Source organism: Arabidopsis lyrata (assembly GCF_000004255.2).
Source record: "Arabidopsis lyrata subsp. lyrata unplaced genomic scaffold ARALYscaffold_1, whole genome shotgun sequence".
NCBI classification, from domain to species: Eukaryota; Viridiplantae; Streptophyta; class Magnoliopsida; order Brassicales; family Brassicaceae; genus Arabidopsis; species Arabidopsis lyrata.
The window spans coordinates 4473186-4489095 of NW_003302555.1; the positions used below are offsets into that span (position 1 = coordinate 4473186).

Consider the following 15910-nt stretch of genomic DNA (forward strand, 5'->3'; position numbering starts at 1 on the left):
TTCTAACCGATTTTGATTTATTGACCCAATTTCATTTCGGTTAGAACCTTTAAATCGACCGAAACCAAAACAAACCGGCCGGAAAATAACGACGGAGAACTTCGGTGACTTTTTTTAATAATATTTTCTTGGTCGCAAAAGTGGACTTGGCTGATTTTGAACCGGTCAATGATGAACAGCTTAGCTTCTGGACTCTAATCAAACAAATCTTTACCATTGAAGAATCGTACCATTACAATTCGGTGAGGTTTTCTACTTGAATCAGGTTTGCCCTTTCTCTACTTCTTCGTCTTTGTTCATCTCTAAGTTCAGTATCACAAAAAGCTTCGATTTTTATGATCCTGAAGTGCTTCAAAGTAATGGGTTTCTGCGAATTGTTACTCCTGTTAGCCCGATTTAGCTATGTCTTGTTAAATTTGGAATCTTTAGCTCGTTCATGAATGTTTTGATTCTGGGTTTTCTTCTAGAGTATAAGATCTGTGACTTAATTGGCAATGAAAGTATGCCAAAGTAGTGAGCTTACTAGTTAATTACTGTGAGTTTCTTAATAAGTATTTGTATCTCATGATGTTTTAGCTCTATTCAATCTATAAACACTTGATAATTGTGCTAGCTGCTACATCTGATTGGAATTTAAACCATTGTTTGTTTTCTTGTGATGAATATTGTGTGCTTAACTTGTTTCATTTGATGCAGAATGATTGACTTATCTACTCTATCTCCTGCGGAGATCACGGTGATGGGATCTGTGTTCTGTGTTTTGCTCTCGATGCACTTCACTATGCAGCTCGTATCCCAGCATCTGTTTTACTGGAAGAACCCTAAAGAACAGAGAGCCATTCTAATTATTGTACTTATGGCTCCTGTTTACGCTATCAACTCTTTTGTGGGCTTGTTAGATGCTAAGGGAAGCAAACCTTTCTTCATGTTTCTAGACGCTGTTAAGGATTGCTATGAGGCACTCGTAGGTTTCTTCTAGATTCTCTCATGTCTCCTTGTCCCTACATTGACTCTCTCTCTCTCTATATGTGGATATTTCTTGATTTGTTGTATTGCCTCTGTTTGTTTCAGGTCATTGCTAAATTCTTGGCTTTGATGTATAGTTACGTAAACATATCGATGAGCGCAAGGATTATCCCAGATGAAATCAAAGGGAGAGAAATCCACCATTCGTTTCCAATGACTCTTTTTGTGCCCCGCACTACGCGTCTGGATTACCTCACACTGAAACAGCTCAAGCAATGGACATGGCAATTTTGTATTATCCGCCCAGTGTGTTCCATCTTGATGATAACACTACAGATCCTCGGGATTTATCCACCGTGGTTGAGCTGGATCTTCACCGTCATTCTAAACGTGTCGGTATCCCTGGCGTTGTATTCTTTGGTGAAATTCTACCATGTTTTTGCCAAAGAGTTGGAGCCTCATAAACCGCTCACAAAGTTCATGTGCGTCAAAGGGATAGTCTTCTTCTGCTTTTGGCAGGTAAATACATAATTTCTAACTTTTTCTTTATCTGCCAAATCAGAAGTTCTCTGCCTACTAGTTTCTTCAATCAACAAACTGAGTTTGATGAGAAAAGCAATCAAATTTTTCTTCATTCTGCTGATAAAGGCAATAGAAAGATACATATATACTTACTTATCTCTAGAATGTCATAAGATGTTTTAGGGATTCCCGCCTTACTTCACTGCCATGAATTATACCATTAAGGTTTTCTTGTTTAAGTCTAGTGCAGGACTACTTAAACAGGGAATTGTAGCTTTGCCAGCTCAGCAACAGACCTTAGGTTGTTTAGTTGAGAGCTGAAGGTTTAAAGGGAACTCTTTAGTCTAGGATTTTGGTAATGTGCATATGGTCTGAGCGATGAGATTTTTCTCCTTAATCGAAGTCTTTCTATTGTATAGGGTACGAAAACCATTTAGAACTTGTTGGTTGGTCCTTGAGACAAGCAAAGTCTCATCTCAATCGATTTTAGGATTACCGCTGCATTTTGTCAATTAGTTGAACATTCTGAAAATTTAAAGCATTCATATATATTGCGCATTGTTTCTCTCTTAAACTTGGGAATTATGTGTGTTGCGCAGGGAATAGTGTTGGAGATATTGGTGGGATTGGGATTAATAAAGTCGCATCATTTCTGGTTGGAGGTGGATCAGCTTGAAGAAGCTCTACAAAACGTGCTTGTGTGTCTTGAGATGATCGTCTTCTCCATCATTCAACAATACGCTTTTCACGTTGCTCCTTACAGTGGAGAAACCGAAGCTAAGATGAGAATGAACAAGAGAGAGTGATTCTCTGAGAGAGAAGACCCCTTTCCAAATTTAGACCAGAGATTTTGCTTCTTTTTTTGGTTAATGTGAATGTTATTGATGTTATGACAACTACCATAGTTATTAATATTTAATAATATGTATCTTTTGTTTTTTGTTTTCCCATGTTAGGATTTTAGTTGATTCTAAAGTCCCTATAAGAGAGTCACTAGCTAATAATATATATTTGGCTTTACGCAGAGAAAACAAATATCTATTCAACGACTTTAATTACATTGTTAACGCAGAAGAAATATCACTAGGTGAACCAACCACCCTTATCCAATCAATAATACAAAGAAGAGATTTTGTTTATCCGTGACTTTCTACATTTGTTAACTTGTTATTGCCGTGTATTGAAAGACAACAAAAAATTATGAAGAAAATGATTTTAATATGAAAGACCATGACGAGCCACTTCGTTGTCCAGTCTCATCGACGCGAACCTCTCGTCGTTGCATTTTTTTATAAACGCTTCTACTCTCCGGTTAAGCTCATCTCGACTCCGAGTCACTTTCACCTTCTTCACCTTCACTAGCGGCGGCGGTGGCGACGGCAGAGACTGGTCACTGTTAGTTCTGTCACTAAACGACTCCGATTTCTTCAAACCACCAGATAGTTTTGTCTCTTCGCCACCAAGTCCGAACGTGTCGGGTCTCTTGTAATAACTGGTCAACGGAAGCGTTGACTTGTTGCCTTCCATGATCATCTTCCAAGTATTCTCTAACGTCTCGTTCCGCTTCGGCTTCGCCACTCTTAACGCTCTCATTGAATTCCTTTCTGAAAATTACGAAACTACCCTTTTAACAAATAGGAGTATTTTTAGAGTTTTTATAAAATATCTAAATTCGTATGACGTCACCTTATTATTAAATATCTAAATTAATTACCTGCTGGAGTAGTCTTAACCACCGGTTTCCTTTGGCCGATCCTAGCCGTAACCAGCGGCTTCTCCACCGGAGGTTGATTTTCCGATTTGCTCACCACCACTAAACACTGCTTCTCCTCCTCCCTCTCTACCGTCGCCGGCCTCTCCTTCTCTTCATACACAACCTCCGGCTCCTTAACGATCTGCAAAACTTTGCCGATGAAACCAAAATCCGCATCTTTCGTCTCCGTCCGCTGTCGGAGAGTAGGTCGTTCGACGATCTGCTGATGATCAGCCTGAAACTTATTGTCACCACTGTAAGAAGCCTCGTAGTCTTTGCCGTCGACGTGGCTGGAGACAGTAGTAATCCGGTAAGAAACTCCGATAACGATGATGATGACGTTGGTGATGACGTAGAGATACGGCGGTTTCAGCCACGTGAGGAAAGAGCTCAAGATAATCGGATCTTGTGAGAAATCTAAAGCCACAGGAACAATAACCTTTAGATGCATAGCCGTGGCTACTAAACCAGTAGAGATTAGCACCGCCTTCATCCATGACGCCATTTTTTCCAACTATGTCACTGTCACCGTCTCTCTCTCTGTGTCTCTTGATATTTATCGGAGTGTGGTATTTTTGTCACGCTCTTAGTCTTAGCTCTGAACTCTTTATTCTTTCGGTTTATATAAGGCTAGGGAGGGGAAATGAGATAGCTGATATATACCGTTGGATCTAAGAATAGAGACATGAACGGTCAGGATTGTTTCTGGCAGTAGATGCACCCCCTTGTATAACAAAACAAGAGTAGAGAATAAACTTCTTTTTTTTTTTTTTGTTTTGCATATCTTGTTGAATATTGACACGTACACTAAACTTCACGTGTCCACACTTATATCTTTTGATTTATCCCATAATTGTACGTCAAATAATAATTCTCTTATTATTAGTCAACCTAGTATGGCCACTTCGTTATAATTCCTTATTTTTGTTTCCAATGGTTTCTCAATCCCACGTTATGGCCACGTCTTTTAGCCTTGTATCGCTTATTTTTAGTTTTATTTTTTACGGTATATTGCGGATATATTAGTCCAGGGTTCAGACAGACAAAATATGAATATGTGTATAGGTCTTCGACCATAAAAAAGAATAATGTAGTGAGCGAATTCATAACTTATTTTATGAAGTATAAGTTAATATGTTCCTGTGTGTATTAAAAGTAATGTTGATTGGATGTAAAGATTTTTTTTTTTTTTTGAATCTAATTTAACATTAAATTCAAAAAAAGAGAAGTAAAATATCTTACCAAAAAGAGTTGTAACCTATCTAAGATATTCAATATTACTTTTATTATGTATTAAATTATAGTAATTTTTGTTATTTTATATAAAGACAATCAAGTAAAAACAAAACATATTATTGAATTTTAAAAAGTAAAATTTAAAACGGCTTAAACATCACTTGATATATAAAATGTATAGTGTATAATCTCAAGTTGATAATATGTTACTAGAAAATGACATTCAAAACTCTTTTCTTAAAATCAAATTGTAAACTATTTACTCATCATAAGTAGTTCTATACCACAAAACAAAGTAATTCATAGTATCGCCAAAAACGCAAAGTAACACTATTTTGTTATTATGATACATTATATTATCTTTCAAATGATCTAGTATTTAAAATACTGTATTTTACTTATGGTACTTGATTAAAATGAAGGATTTCTCAATAAAATTTATCCCCGAAGGCGGAAACCCACTAAGATATTTTCTTAAGAGTTAAGAATTAGTAAGAACGGGCCAAGGTAGATGTCAAGTTTCCAACTGTCCGTATATTTGACTCCGACTCGTCTCAAGTGGCTATCCACTCTTTACTATTTAGTCTTTTTCTTTGTCGACCACTACTAATTTCGCTTAGAGCAATGATGAAAATTATACTACTTCCTCCCTCAAACCACAGATATTATTCCGTACCTCTTTCCTTTTTGATATATCTAGAGAAGCTATTAGGTTTTTCTTTAATATTTTATTGATGATTTTAAAAAAAGGGATATGTTATAACGGCTACTTGATTCCAAAAAGCAAACACATATGTAGTTAATTTAACAGTGTCATATAAACTTAATCTTTGTTTGATTTGATTGTTTATTTCTATTTGGATTGAATAAATAAATTAGAAATATTGCTCTTTGAAAGATGTATTTATAATTACTAAATTATCATATACTTTACTTAATGATCTCTATTAATATCTTTGGATTTATTGATTTGTATTATGATTTTAGATTTTATATTTTTTAAAAAGAATATTACAGACAATGACATTCTGTCTTTAACATACAAAGATCCTGTTAGTATTAAGGGATAATATATTTTTGTGATGTTAGAAGGGATAATATATTTTTGTGATGTTAGCATGTGGAAATTAATATTATTGTGAGCAAGTCAAAAATATATTACCGACATAAAAAAGAAGTGGCAAACGAAACTTCGTCGAAATGCAGAACACGACAACGTATCCAACTGCCCTGTGATGTGACTGTGATGGTGAGAGTGAATCGCAGAGTTTTTCTGACGTTCGGCCGTTAGAATTCACGGCGTAATAGTCAAAGCTCTTTTGGATGAGAATCCAAGAAGATCCAATAGTTGGCTTGGCCCCTTCCATAACTAATTTGTTTTGTTAATTTCACCGTCGATAGTTAAACGACCAGTCATACGATTGCACGTAACGATGGTGTCATTATCGACCGAAGAGTCGTTGCTAAGCAAGCAGTATGCACCGTTCACTGTCCAGCCCAGAGTTATAACAAGATATGTCTCGTGTCACACACATCTAACACGTGATTACTGGCTTCAGATTTTCTTGTTATACTTTTTTTCTCTTCTTTTGACAGTGATCATTCGAATTAACCTAAGGAAAACTAATGTGAAATTTCTTCATATTGAAAACTAATGTGATTATGAAAATGACTGAAAATTAGATTCTGCATCCTTCTCTCAGATTCTCATCTCAACTATGCTCCCAATTCACAATGACCTGCGACCATTAGCTCATCCAATTTGTTTTGCGTTGTTCATATACAAGATTCAATCAATATGAAATAAATCAGCTGAAAGCCCAAAAATCAAAATTCACATACAAGTAAGAGATGATTATTATCTTCTTTGTCATTGGACAATATGTTTTCACATTATTCCTAACATTGGAGAAACCAAGCTAAGATAAGAATGAAAAAGAAAAAGGATTGATTGATTTTGATCACAAAAAGAAAGACAGTAGACTTCGTTAACGAATGTTATTTTTGGTATAAAATGTTACTAAAATTGTGGAGAATCTGCTGTTTTTGTGAATGTTATGTTTTGCTTTGTTACAAACTCCATGAAGTGTCACCGATTTCATGTAGCAAATTAGACGAAACCGTCGGACCACTGAACCGGGTCCTAGGGATAGGCATAGCCAAGTGAGACAACCGTTTTAGACGACTCCTATAATGATTATAACTGATTAAAATTAAATCAGAAAACATAATTGAGGAGAGAGTTGGTTCTCCGAAGAGAGTTTTGGGAACCCAGGAGAGACGCACACGTGTCACTGTTTGACTGGTGGAGGATTTTTAATAAAAGGAAAAAAAAAAAAGACAATGCGTGAACCACGAAGTCTTCTTCCAATTATTTTTTTCGACTCTCTCTTTCACTCTTTTGGCGATATCGGCGAACAAGAAGACGAGATTTAGTCTGACGATTCCGGCGATTGAGGGTTGATTTAAGGGAGAAATTATGGTGTATGAGCGTGCTCTTGATCCATTGAATTGATGCAGCTCTTTCGCTTGCTCTCAGAATCTCGGTTTGAGCGGTGGTTTTAGTGCACTGAAGCTCTGCCAAGTGCTTGTGAAAATTCCAGCCCTTTTTCCATCAAATCTTTCAATTAGCTGACTTTTCATTTCGATTTTTTCAGGATAAGTTTGTGATTTGATTCCTTGTTTCTAAATCTCTTGATTTTTGAACAATTTAGGGTTTTGATAAACCTAGTTGTTAATGTTTGTGTCTGTGTTCTGAGTTAGATTGAGTTATTTGCTTCATGCTGACTAAACGTGTTTGGTCCTATGTGTTTTTCAAATTTCATTTGTATTGCTTGATGGGTTTTATGGACTTCGAGTAAAAGTTTACTACTTTATAGGTTTTGAAAGAATTTTAGTTTTGGTGAGCTTCCAATGGCTTTGAAGATAGAGATTTAGATCATGGAATTACTATCTTATCATACTGCTTTTGCTCTGTTTTTTTTTTTTTTCTCAGTTGATTGAAACCTTGATTGATGAACAAACTGGTCTTCTTCTGAAACTGCAGGTTGTTCATGTTGTTAGAGGTAGGATTCCGGTTTTGCTTGATGGAGGAGTAAGGTGAGGAACATATGTTTTCAATCGATAGGCTTCCATTGGTTCATGGTGTTCTTGAACTTGTAGGCATCAGTTACACAGGAGTGAGTTTCTTCTTCTACCATCTTGTCTTTGTATCATTTGAACCAAGCTTTAGTGAACCTGTTTTGAGGATATAGATGATTCATCTCATCACTTTTGGATTTAGGACCGAACCTCTGCAATTTAGTGTATTCGTATAGAGATATGATATCAGTCACCATCGGAAAACACACAGTCTTTAACCCAAACGAAGCTCATCCTTCACCTCAATATCATAAGATCTCTATCAGATTACTCTCCAAATCCGAATTTCTGAATTTTGAATTTTCGTTTTTTGTTGATTAAACGTGAATTTACACAGGTGACATCGAGTTACAGCGGTGGAGGCTGGAGATTATATGGCTTGTTTCACTGCTCTTGATCATAAACATGAGGTTGCATTGAGTATTGATTTCGATAGGAGAACTGGTGTTCAATCTAAAAGCTGGAGTAGTGTAGCTAAGAAGAGCCAAGTCGAAGTGAGTTTTCATGCTTTGGATTTGATTCATCATATTGTTTGATCAAGCATATTGTAAGAACCCCACTTGAGAGATACTACCATTGGACAATGGATTTTTTTAAAAATAAAACACAAGCTCTCATCTTACAAATTTCCACAAATTATATTAAACAATAGGAGAGAGCTCTTGGAAGAGCTCTCACCATTGGAGATGCTTTAAGTGTATTAAAGCTTAACTAGGTCACCTGCCTAATATTTAAATACATCCATTTTATGTAAAACATATAGTGTACATATAGTTATACCATTTTCTCTTTTGGATATTTGATGATGAAAGTAATATTTCCTTTTTAATAATTTAAAGGCTCCGTATATCTTAAACTCATTATACTTATTATGATTTAAATCTCTTTTGTTTCATTACTTGTAGTCCATGGGAAAAAAAAGACAATCAAATAAGAGTAGTGAAAAACGATTAATATATAATTAAGACAAAAGTTAATTAATCTCGTGTTTAATTAAGCCACGTTTTTCTCCAATTTTAGCGACTCCAATCTCTCTTCCTTACACTTGTTGATAAACGCTTCCACTCTTCGATTTAGCTCCTCCCTACTCGGCGACATCTCCTTCTTCATCTTCACCGGCGACGTCACCGTCGGAGACGAGTGTCGATAATTAGTCACATCCCTGAAAGTCTCTGTTTTCCTCAAGACAGGTTTTACATCGCCGCCGGCGTCAAATCCGGACATACTGGTTTTCCGGTAATGACTAGTCAACGGCGTAGATTTTCCCTCCTCCGTTATCATGTTCCACGTGTTCTCCAGTGTCTCGTGCCGCTTCGGTTTCACCACTCTCAACGCCTTTTTTCTGTTAACACCTGCAAAATAATAAATAATTTCGATGTGTAAATTACCAATGTACCCCTCTACGGTTTACTTCGTATTTAACCGGTTATTATCGGTCATTGTCATCGCCATAGCGTGAAAATTCAAATAAAATCTAGCCGTTATGTTGAATGACGTCATCTTTTCATCAATTATTAAATTAATATTTTAAAACTTTTTGAAAAGTGACTACTCTTAACGCTCTCCGGTACCTTTTGAACTTGCTTTGACCGGTTTCCGGTGGCCGGATCTAGCCGAAACCAGTGGTTTCTCAGCCGGAGGGAGATTCTCCAATCCTTCCAATAACGGTTGATTCAACTCTGATCTCAGAACCGCAAACTCATCTCCACCGTTGATCAGACCTGAAACCTCCTCCTTCTTCTCTTTATACACAACCTCCGATCTCTCCACCTCCGCAACGAGTATTATCGGAGAAGGAATTGTCGCCGCAAAATCGAAATCAGCGTCCAGATCTACATCCGTCACTTCCAGTCGTTGCGGAGGAGCTTGGTTGATGACATTCGGAATCGTGTATTCTCCACCGAGTATCATCTCGTCGTCTTCACCATCTTGGTCACCAATGCTCTGATAATACTTGGAAGAAGCTACAATAATAGTGATTATGACGTTGATGACGACGAAGAGGTACGGCGGTTTCAGCCACGAGAGAAAGGAACTCCAAAAGATCGGGAATTGTGATACAGAGAAGTCTACTGCGATAGGAACAGAGGACTTCAGAAACAGAGACAAGGCGGCGATTCCGGTGGAGATTAGCGCCGTCTTGATCGAAATCATTGACGAAACCATATTCTCCGATTTGGGATACTCTTGATCTGTCGACTGTTGATTTATATGGGTGGAGTGGAGCTTTATGTGAAGCTTAATTAAGCTATGATTTTAACCAACACCGTTGGATCTAAGAATATGAAGATGGAGCAATTGGTGGGTGACGTGTCATTTTAATTTGTGTCAATTCTGCAATCTCCAAAATTCTCTTAATAAGAAAACAAATGAAACAGGTGTTAAAAAAAAAAAAAAAAAAAAGAAGAAAACAAATGAAACATTGTAATTTTCTTAGGGGTCGACCTACTACGACTATTAAAAAAAAAAAATTGTTTGATTGTTTCCCACCTTATCTTTTCGTTTTCTTTTTGATAAATATTATGACCTTATCTTACATTCTTACTGTCGACAAATATTTCACTTTCAATCGAGACCGAGAAAAAAAAATTGAACAATTTTCTAAAATTAGAAAGATATGCAAACGTATTGTTGTACTACTTAACATAAAAATATGTAGTTTTGGTTTTATTTTATCCCGACATCAACAAATATTAACACTATATGCTACTCGATGAGATCCTATAACACTAGAAGTCTAGAAGAATGATTTGGTAAACATTGTTTTCGTGACGTGTCAATTGTCATCCGTTTCCGATCAAATACCGGTAACCATGAAATACCCATTTAAACATATAATTATATAGCATGTAAATATAAAATTGACTGTTTTGGTCCGTTTACATATGCAACAATTAATACAAGAAATTAATAAACAAGACGTTCGTGCTATCTTGCTTTGTGTTATATATGTGAGATAGTTCGATGCTTTCGCTGCTTTTGCTCATAGAGAGATCTTCATGTCGTTTGTGTTTAATCATGTTTCCGCAATTTCATTTAGCTAGCCGGCTTGATAGATTGACGATGTACGCGTTATATATGCCAGCCCTTAAGTACTCGAGATATTTATGTACGATACAAAATTAGAACGTTTATCTTTAAGACTTTTGTATTGTTAGGGTTACCAAGTTACGGTGGCTTTGTGGCCCGTATTATATCACCTTTTCTTGATGTAATATATCACTTACATTGCTCACAACCACAAATTTTATCCAACTTATCAATTTGATACCTTGCTCCATATATTAACATGTTAATTAAGAAGAAAAAATCTAAACTAAATAGATCTATATATGATGGTGATTAATTGATTCTCATTATCATAATCATCATATATGAAATGCCTCGGAAAGACGCATCTTTTTATCATACTATGGTTTCTATATATATATACCTTTTTAGTTATAACCAATTTTTTAAAATTTAGAACAAATATCAAAACTGTACATGTGTTTGCATGCATCAGAACTCTTTTATACTAGGTTATGTTTTAGAGTCATAACTTACAGCTTAACTAGTTAATTCACATGTCTATCATTCAAATACATCCGATTTTAGATATAAAACATGTAAAGTGATTTATTATTTTCTCTTTTGGATATATGATTATAATTCTGTTAATCTTAAATATAGAAGAAAATAGCCACGTTTAAAGATTCGTTGGGTCCCGTAAACTCAGGACTGCCTCTATTGGACGGACCATAATCTAGATTGAACGAACAGAAGAACGCATCTCATCTGGTAAATAAAACAGTGCTAACATTACATTGTATCATAGTATTACAAAATATATCAATGATACCCATCGTTACATACTTACATTTATTGGTGACTTTCATTATCATTTTTAACGTCTTTTGTTGCATTTCATGTATATATACAATCAAAATAGTAAAAACGAGTAATAACTAAGACAAAAAGCTAAGAGCCTCCTGTCTAAGCCACCTCTTTGTCCAATCTTAGCGACTCCAGCCTCTCTTCCTTAACGTTCTTTATAAACGCTTCAACTCTTCGATTCAGCTACTCTCGACTCGGCAACATCTCCTTCTTCATCTTCAACGGAGGCGTCACCGTCATAGACGACTGGTGATAATTAGTCACGTCCCTGAAAGTCTCGGATATCCTCAAGGCAGGTTTTAGTACATAACCACCGGCAACAAGTCCGAACGTGTCTGGTCTCGGGTAATGACTAGTCAACGGCGTTGACATTCCCTCCTCCGATATAATCTTCCACTTATTCTCTCGCTTCGGTGTCACCACTCTCAACGCCTTCTTTCTATATATCATCGCCTACAAAATAATAATTCCGCTTCCAAAATTTACATAAATAGTGTTCGAAAATTTGAATAAATAACAATCCGTTATCTTGAATGACGTCACCTTTTTCCTTAAAATTTGAGAGTGACTACCTTTTGGAGTCACTTTGACCAGTTTCCGGTGGCCCGATCTAGCCGAAACCAAAGGCTTCCCAGCCGGAGGGAGATTCTACAATTTTTCCAACACAACAAACTCATGTTCCATTGACGTATGCATGTACATGTGTTCCATTTTAAGACGTTTTTGTTAGGGTTACAAGTCTCATGGTGGCTTCGTGGTCCCGTAATTTACCACTTACATTGTTGACAAGTGACAACCACAAATTACTTGATTTTGGACATGAATAAAAGATCTTCGACTTCGACTCTCTTTTTTTTAAAAAAAAAAAAATTTGGTTCGAAACAGATCTTCTACCTAAGAGTTGAGATAAATCAAAGGCGTCTTCTCGGCCATAATCAATTGATAAAACAATTCCAAAAAATTTATTTCCTTAAGACGTGGCCAAGGTCGAGTTTCAATTCTCAGCTGCCATACATTTGACCGTTATTTAAGGTAAAGGTTGGTTCTAAAGATCTTTCGTGTCTCTCTGCTACTAGAGAGTTGTTCTGAATTCTGATTTATATCGTAACGAATGATTTTTCTAGTTATTGTTTCCACTACCGCAGCAATTGGTTGTTACCAATCAAACAAAATTTACAGGAAGATTTAGTGGTCAAAGAACTTGGTGAACGGTAAAGCGAGTGTAACATTACAGATTTATTTAACAAATGTGATTGTTACTACAAAACTCAACATTATCCAAATGTTACCCACAATTCCAACCGCAGCAAACAATCCAAACGCTCGAGAGTCCGAATCATCAGAAACTCTTTTAATAAAGGACAAGATATAGAAATTTCTATTTCTACCGCGGAGTCTTTATCCCTCTTGCTTGTTTCTTCTTATCCCTTTTCTTCATAGTTTTGGTGCTTGACCGTTTCCTGCTCTGTTTCATGGGTTTGGTTTTCCTCACAGGCACAGGCTGCTTTGTGGAGGCTTTGGCCGTGGAACCCGATTCTGTTGACTGGGTCTTGTCCTTGCGAATAGGCTCTTCCTCTTCACAAGATATCGCGCTTGTTGTCACAGTTACTTTCAGCTCGCCTGTATCATACATCGTCGTGCCTTTCATCCACAAAGAAACACAACAAATATCAGAACAAAGCCAATCAAAGCAAAATCATGCGAAGGCAAAGCAATCAATGGAGAAAGATAAACTCAATAATGCTTCTTCTCCATTGCAATCAACCAGCTTACATGTTATGGCGACAAACTAATCCATCATTGCTTAATGAAGAACTAATACGATTATGAAAATATTACCAGACGTTGACGCATCAGGTTCTGCTTCTTCATCCTCTGCATCCTCTTCATCTTCAGCTTCCCCATCTTCATTATCCTCGCCATGACCAGCAACCATTAACTCTTCCAATTTCCTCTGCAAAGCCCATATACAAGATTCAGAACAATACGAGAAAAGACAAGCTCGAGGCCAAGAATCAAAATCTACATAATACAAATGATTGAACATCAACAATCTCTCTGATATATCACCCACTCTTAATCACTCATACATCACAAACACTATCGAAGGAGATTCTGAAAGATGTAAAATTTGGATTAACATTTGCAGTCAAAACAAAAGAAGCACTCAAATTTCTATAGAAACGAATCAGAACAAGCTCATTGCACAACCTCTTACCAAATAGACAATGTTTTAAGCTCCAGACAAATCTAAATTTAGCTAAACGAGGAATTTAAGACTAATCTATAACGCATAAATGACATATCAGAATAAAGAATCAACAGTTTGATGCTCACATTCTTACGGGCCTCGATACGTTTCCGCCTCAAAGCTTCCTCCTGCTGCTTCTGAGCTTCCTTTCTTCTTTTCTTCTTCCTCTTGTGAAAACCAGTCACAAAATCCCTACCAAACAAAACAACACACAGCAGAAAACTCACTAATCATGCGAATTCAAAGATACCCAGATTGAATCAGCAGTAAAGTTAGATTTTTTTTTGTACTTGAGATCTTTCTCGTCAAAAGAGACGGTGAGGCTTTTGTTCTTGCGAGCTCTCTTCCCAATATGCCTAGCACTGGTCGGCGGAGCCAATGAACCCGCCTCGTCATTATCCAAGCCTTCCTTCATCGCCAGATACTTCCTCCGATCGGAAACGAAGCGACTCAGGTCAAAATTAGGGTTTGTGAGGTTTAATCAAAACAGGTCTCGGGAGAAGAAGAGAAGCACAAGAAATGGACTATTAATTGGGCTTTAGGCTTGGCCCAATAGAAGGGTAATGACGTCTTTGACCAAATGGAGCTAATTTGGTTAAGAAAAAGTTATGCCGTTGACTAAATTTGGACAATTACCAAAAGTGGCTTGTGTCTCTCGTTTCTAACAAAACAAAATAAACCTTCCAGCAAAACCAGAGTTTTTCTTTTTCACTCACCAAAATAAAGAAAACGAAAAACTTCTTAGCATCTTCTTCCTCGTACTCATACAGAGGATGACGATGGTGATGTTCATCATCATAATCAATTGCTTTTGAACAAAAACATTCAAAGAAAAAACACATAAAACCCAATAAACAAAAAAACTTTTGTACATAATTAAGCCTGAGAAAAAGAAAAAAAAAAAAAAAACAGAGCTAAAATGAACGATTTATTCTCTAATTCATTCAAGAAGAACCAGGCTCAACTGCGCGATGTTGAGGCAGGTCAAGAAACGATGAACCTCGACAAATTCTTCGAGGATGTCGAGAATGTGAAGGACGACATGAAAGGAGTCGAGACTCTTTATAAGAAGCTTCAAGACTCGAATGAAGAGTGCAAGACGGTTCACAATGCCAAGAAAGTAAAAGAGCTACGAGCTAAGATGGATGGGGACGTAGGAATGGTCCTGAAAAGGGTTAAAATCATTAAGCAGAAGCTCGAAGCCTTAGAGAAAGCGAATGCTAATAGCCGTAATGTCCCGGGTTGTGGGCCCGGTTCGTCTACGGATAGGACTCGATCTTCTGTGGTTAGCGGTCTCGGGAAGAAGCTCAAAGACTTGATGGATAGTTTCCAAGGTCTGCGTGCTCGTATGAACAATGAGTATAAGGAAACCGTAGAGCGCAGGTCTTTGTTTTTCTCTAGGTTTCTTGTGTTTCAAGCTATTGCTCTGTTTGTTTTATTGGGTTGCAAGTTATATAATTATGTTGGAATTGGTGCAGGTACTTCACAATAACAGGAGAAAAAGCAGACGAGCAAACAATCGATAACTTGATAGCAAGCGGTGAGAGCGAGAATTTCCTCCAGAAAGCGATTCAAGAGCAAGGAAGAGGTCAAATCCTAGACACGATATCTGAGATCCAAGAGAGACATGATGCAGTGAAGGAGATAGAGAAAAATCTACTAGAGCTGCACCAAGTTTTCTTGGACATGGCAGCTCTAGTGGAAGCGCAAGGGCAACAATTAAACAACATAGAGAGCCATGTAGCGAAAGCGAGCTCGTTTGTTAGAAGAGGGACTGATCAGCTCCAAGACGCGAGGGAGTACCAAAAGAGCTCCAGGAAATGGACTTGTTATGCCATCATCCTCTTCATCGTCATCTTTATCCTCCTTCTCATTCCCCTTCTACCTCACATAATGCTCATGTTGAAGAAGTGAAATTTCTAAAGAGTTGAACTTGATTCTCAAAATCATCTCTTCGCTTGTTCTTTTTTGTTTCTTTGTTTTGTTAATATGGAATGGAATAGTTAGATTACGGTGAAACCATGGCAAAAAATTTGTAGAGATTTTTGAAGCGTACCGGTTCATTATTATTATTGTATATTTTTGACAATTATTATCTTCTTCGTTAGTGTTTATGTGACAATGTTGTGTGAATCATAGATGTTGATATGTTGGTTTGTTTGATA

General features: G+C 36.9%; 5 protein-coding genes, 1 long non-coding RNA gene and 1 pseudogene across 8 annotated transcripts; 3 read left to right on the forward strand and 4 right to left on the reverse strand.

The window, feature by feature from the left end:
* Nucleotides 1–122: 122 nt before the first annotated feature.
* On the forward strand, nucleotides 123–2429 carry LOC9328686 (transmembrane protein 184C). Of its 3 annotated transcripts, none has more exons than XM_021012193.1 (4): nucleotides 123–242; nucleotides 697–964; nucleotides 1072–1485; nucleotides 2088–2429. In XM_021012193.1, the coding sequence occupies exons 2-4, from the start codon at nucleotides 698–700 to the stop codon at nucleotides 2292–2294; spliced, it is 888 nt and encodes a 295-aa protein (XP_020867852.1). In that variant the 5' UTR covers nucleotides 123–242; nucleotide 697; the 3' UTR covers nucleotides 2295–2429. The 3 variants fall into 3 exon arrangements, with proteins under 3 accessions (XP_020867852.1, XP_020867851.1, XP_020867853.1); XM_021012192.1 differs by having other exon boundaries at nucleotides 124–265; XM_021012194.1 differs by lacking the exon at nucleotides 123–242 and adding an exon at nucleotides 291–356.
* Nucleotides 2430–2512: 83 nt separating this feature from the next.
* LOC9325921 lies at nucleotides 2513–3842 on the reverse strand. The gene is made up of 2 exons (XM_002892578.2): nucleotides 3203–3842; nucleotides 2513–3092 (listed from the first exon to the last, which is right to left on the reverse strand). Exons 1-2 carry the CDS (start codon nucleotides 3744–3746, stop codon nucleotides 2704–2706), a joined length of 933 nt encoding a protein of 310 aa, XP_002892624.1. The 5' UTR covers nucleotides 3747–3842; the 3' UTR covers nucleotides 2513–2703.
* Nucleotides 3843–7453: 3611 nt separating this feature from the next.
* LOC110225401 lies at nucleotides 7454–8240 on the forward strand. The gene is made up of 2 exons (XR_002329749.1): nucleotides 7454–7656; nucleotides 7956–8240. It is a non-coding gene; the product is annotated as an uncharacterized LOC110225401 (long non-coding RNA).
* Nucleotides 8241–8463: 223 nt separating this feature from the next.
* On the reverse strand, nucleotides 8464–9992 carry LOC9328687. The gene is made up of 2 exons (XM_021015056.1): nucleotides 9190–9992; nucleotides 8464–8970 (listed from the first exon to the last, which is right to left on the reverse strand). Exons 1-2 carry the CDS (start codon nucleotides 9782–9784, stop codon nucleotides 8612–8614), a joined length of 954 nt encoding a protein of 317 aa, XP_020870715.1. The 5' UTR covers nucleotides 9785–9992; the 3' UTR covers nucleotides 8464–8611.
* Nucleotides 9993–11542: 1550 nt separating this feature from the next.
* On the reverse strand, nucleotides 11543–12595 carry LOC9328688 (annotated as a pseudogene).
* Nucleotides 12596–12711: 116 nt separating this feature from the next.
* On the reverse strand, nucleotides 12712–15742 carry LOC9328689 (ribosomal RNA-processing protein 17). Its single transcript, XM_002892581.2, has 4 exons — nucleotides 14036–15742; nucleotides 13832–13937; nucleotides 13334–13448; nucleotides 12712–13135 (listed from the first exon to the last, which is right to left on the reverse strand). The coding sequence occupies exons 1-4, from the start codon at nucleotides 14158–14160 to the stop codon at nucleotides 12879–12881; spliced, it is 603 nt and encodes a 200-aa protein (XP_002892627.1). The 5' UTR covers nucleotides 14161–15742; the 3' UTR covers nucleotides 12712–12878.
* Nucleotides 14639–15908, forward strand: LOC9328690 (syntaxin-125). Its single transcript, XM_002889811.2, has 2 exons — nucleotides 14639–15128; nucleotides 15224–15908. The coding sequence occupies exons 1-2, from the start codon at nucleotides 14665–14667 to the stop codon at nucleotides 15657–15659; spliced, it is 900 nt and encodes a 299-aa protein (XP_002889857.1). The 5' UTR covers nucleotides 14639–14664; the 3' UTR covers nucleotides 15660–15908.
* Nucleotides 15909–15910: the final 2 nt, after the last annotated feature.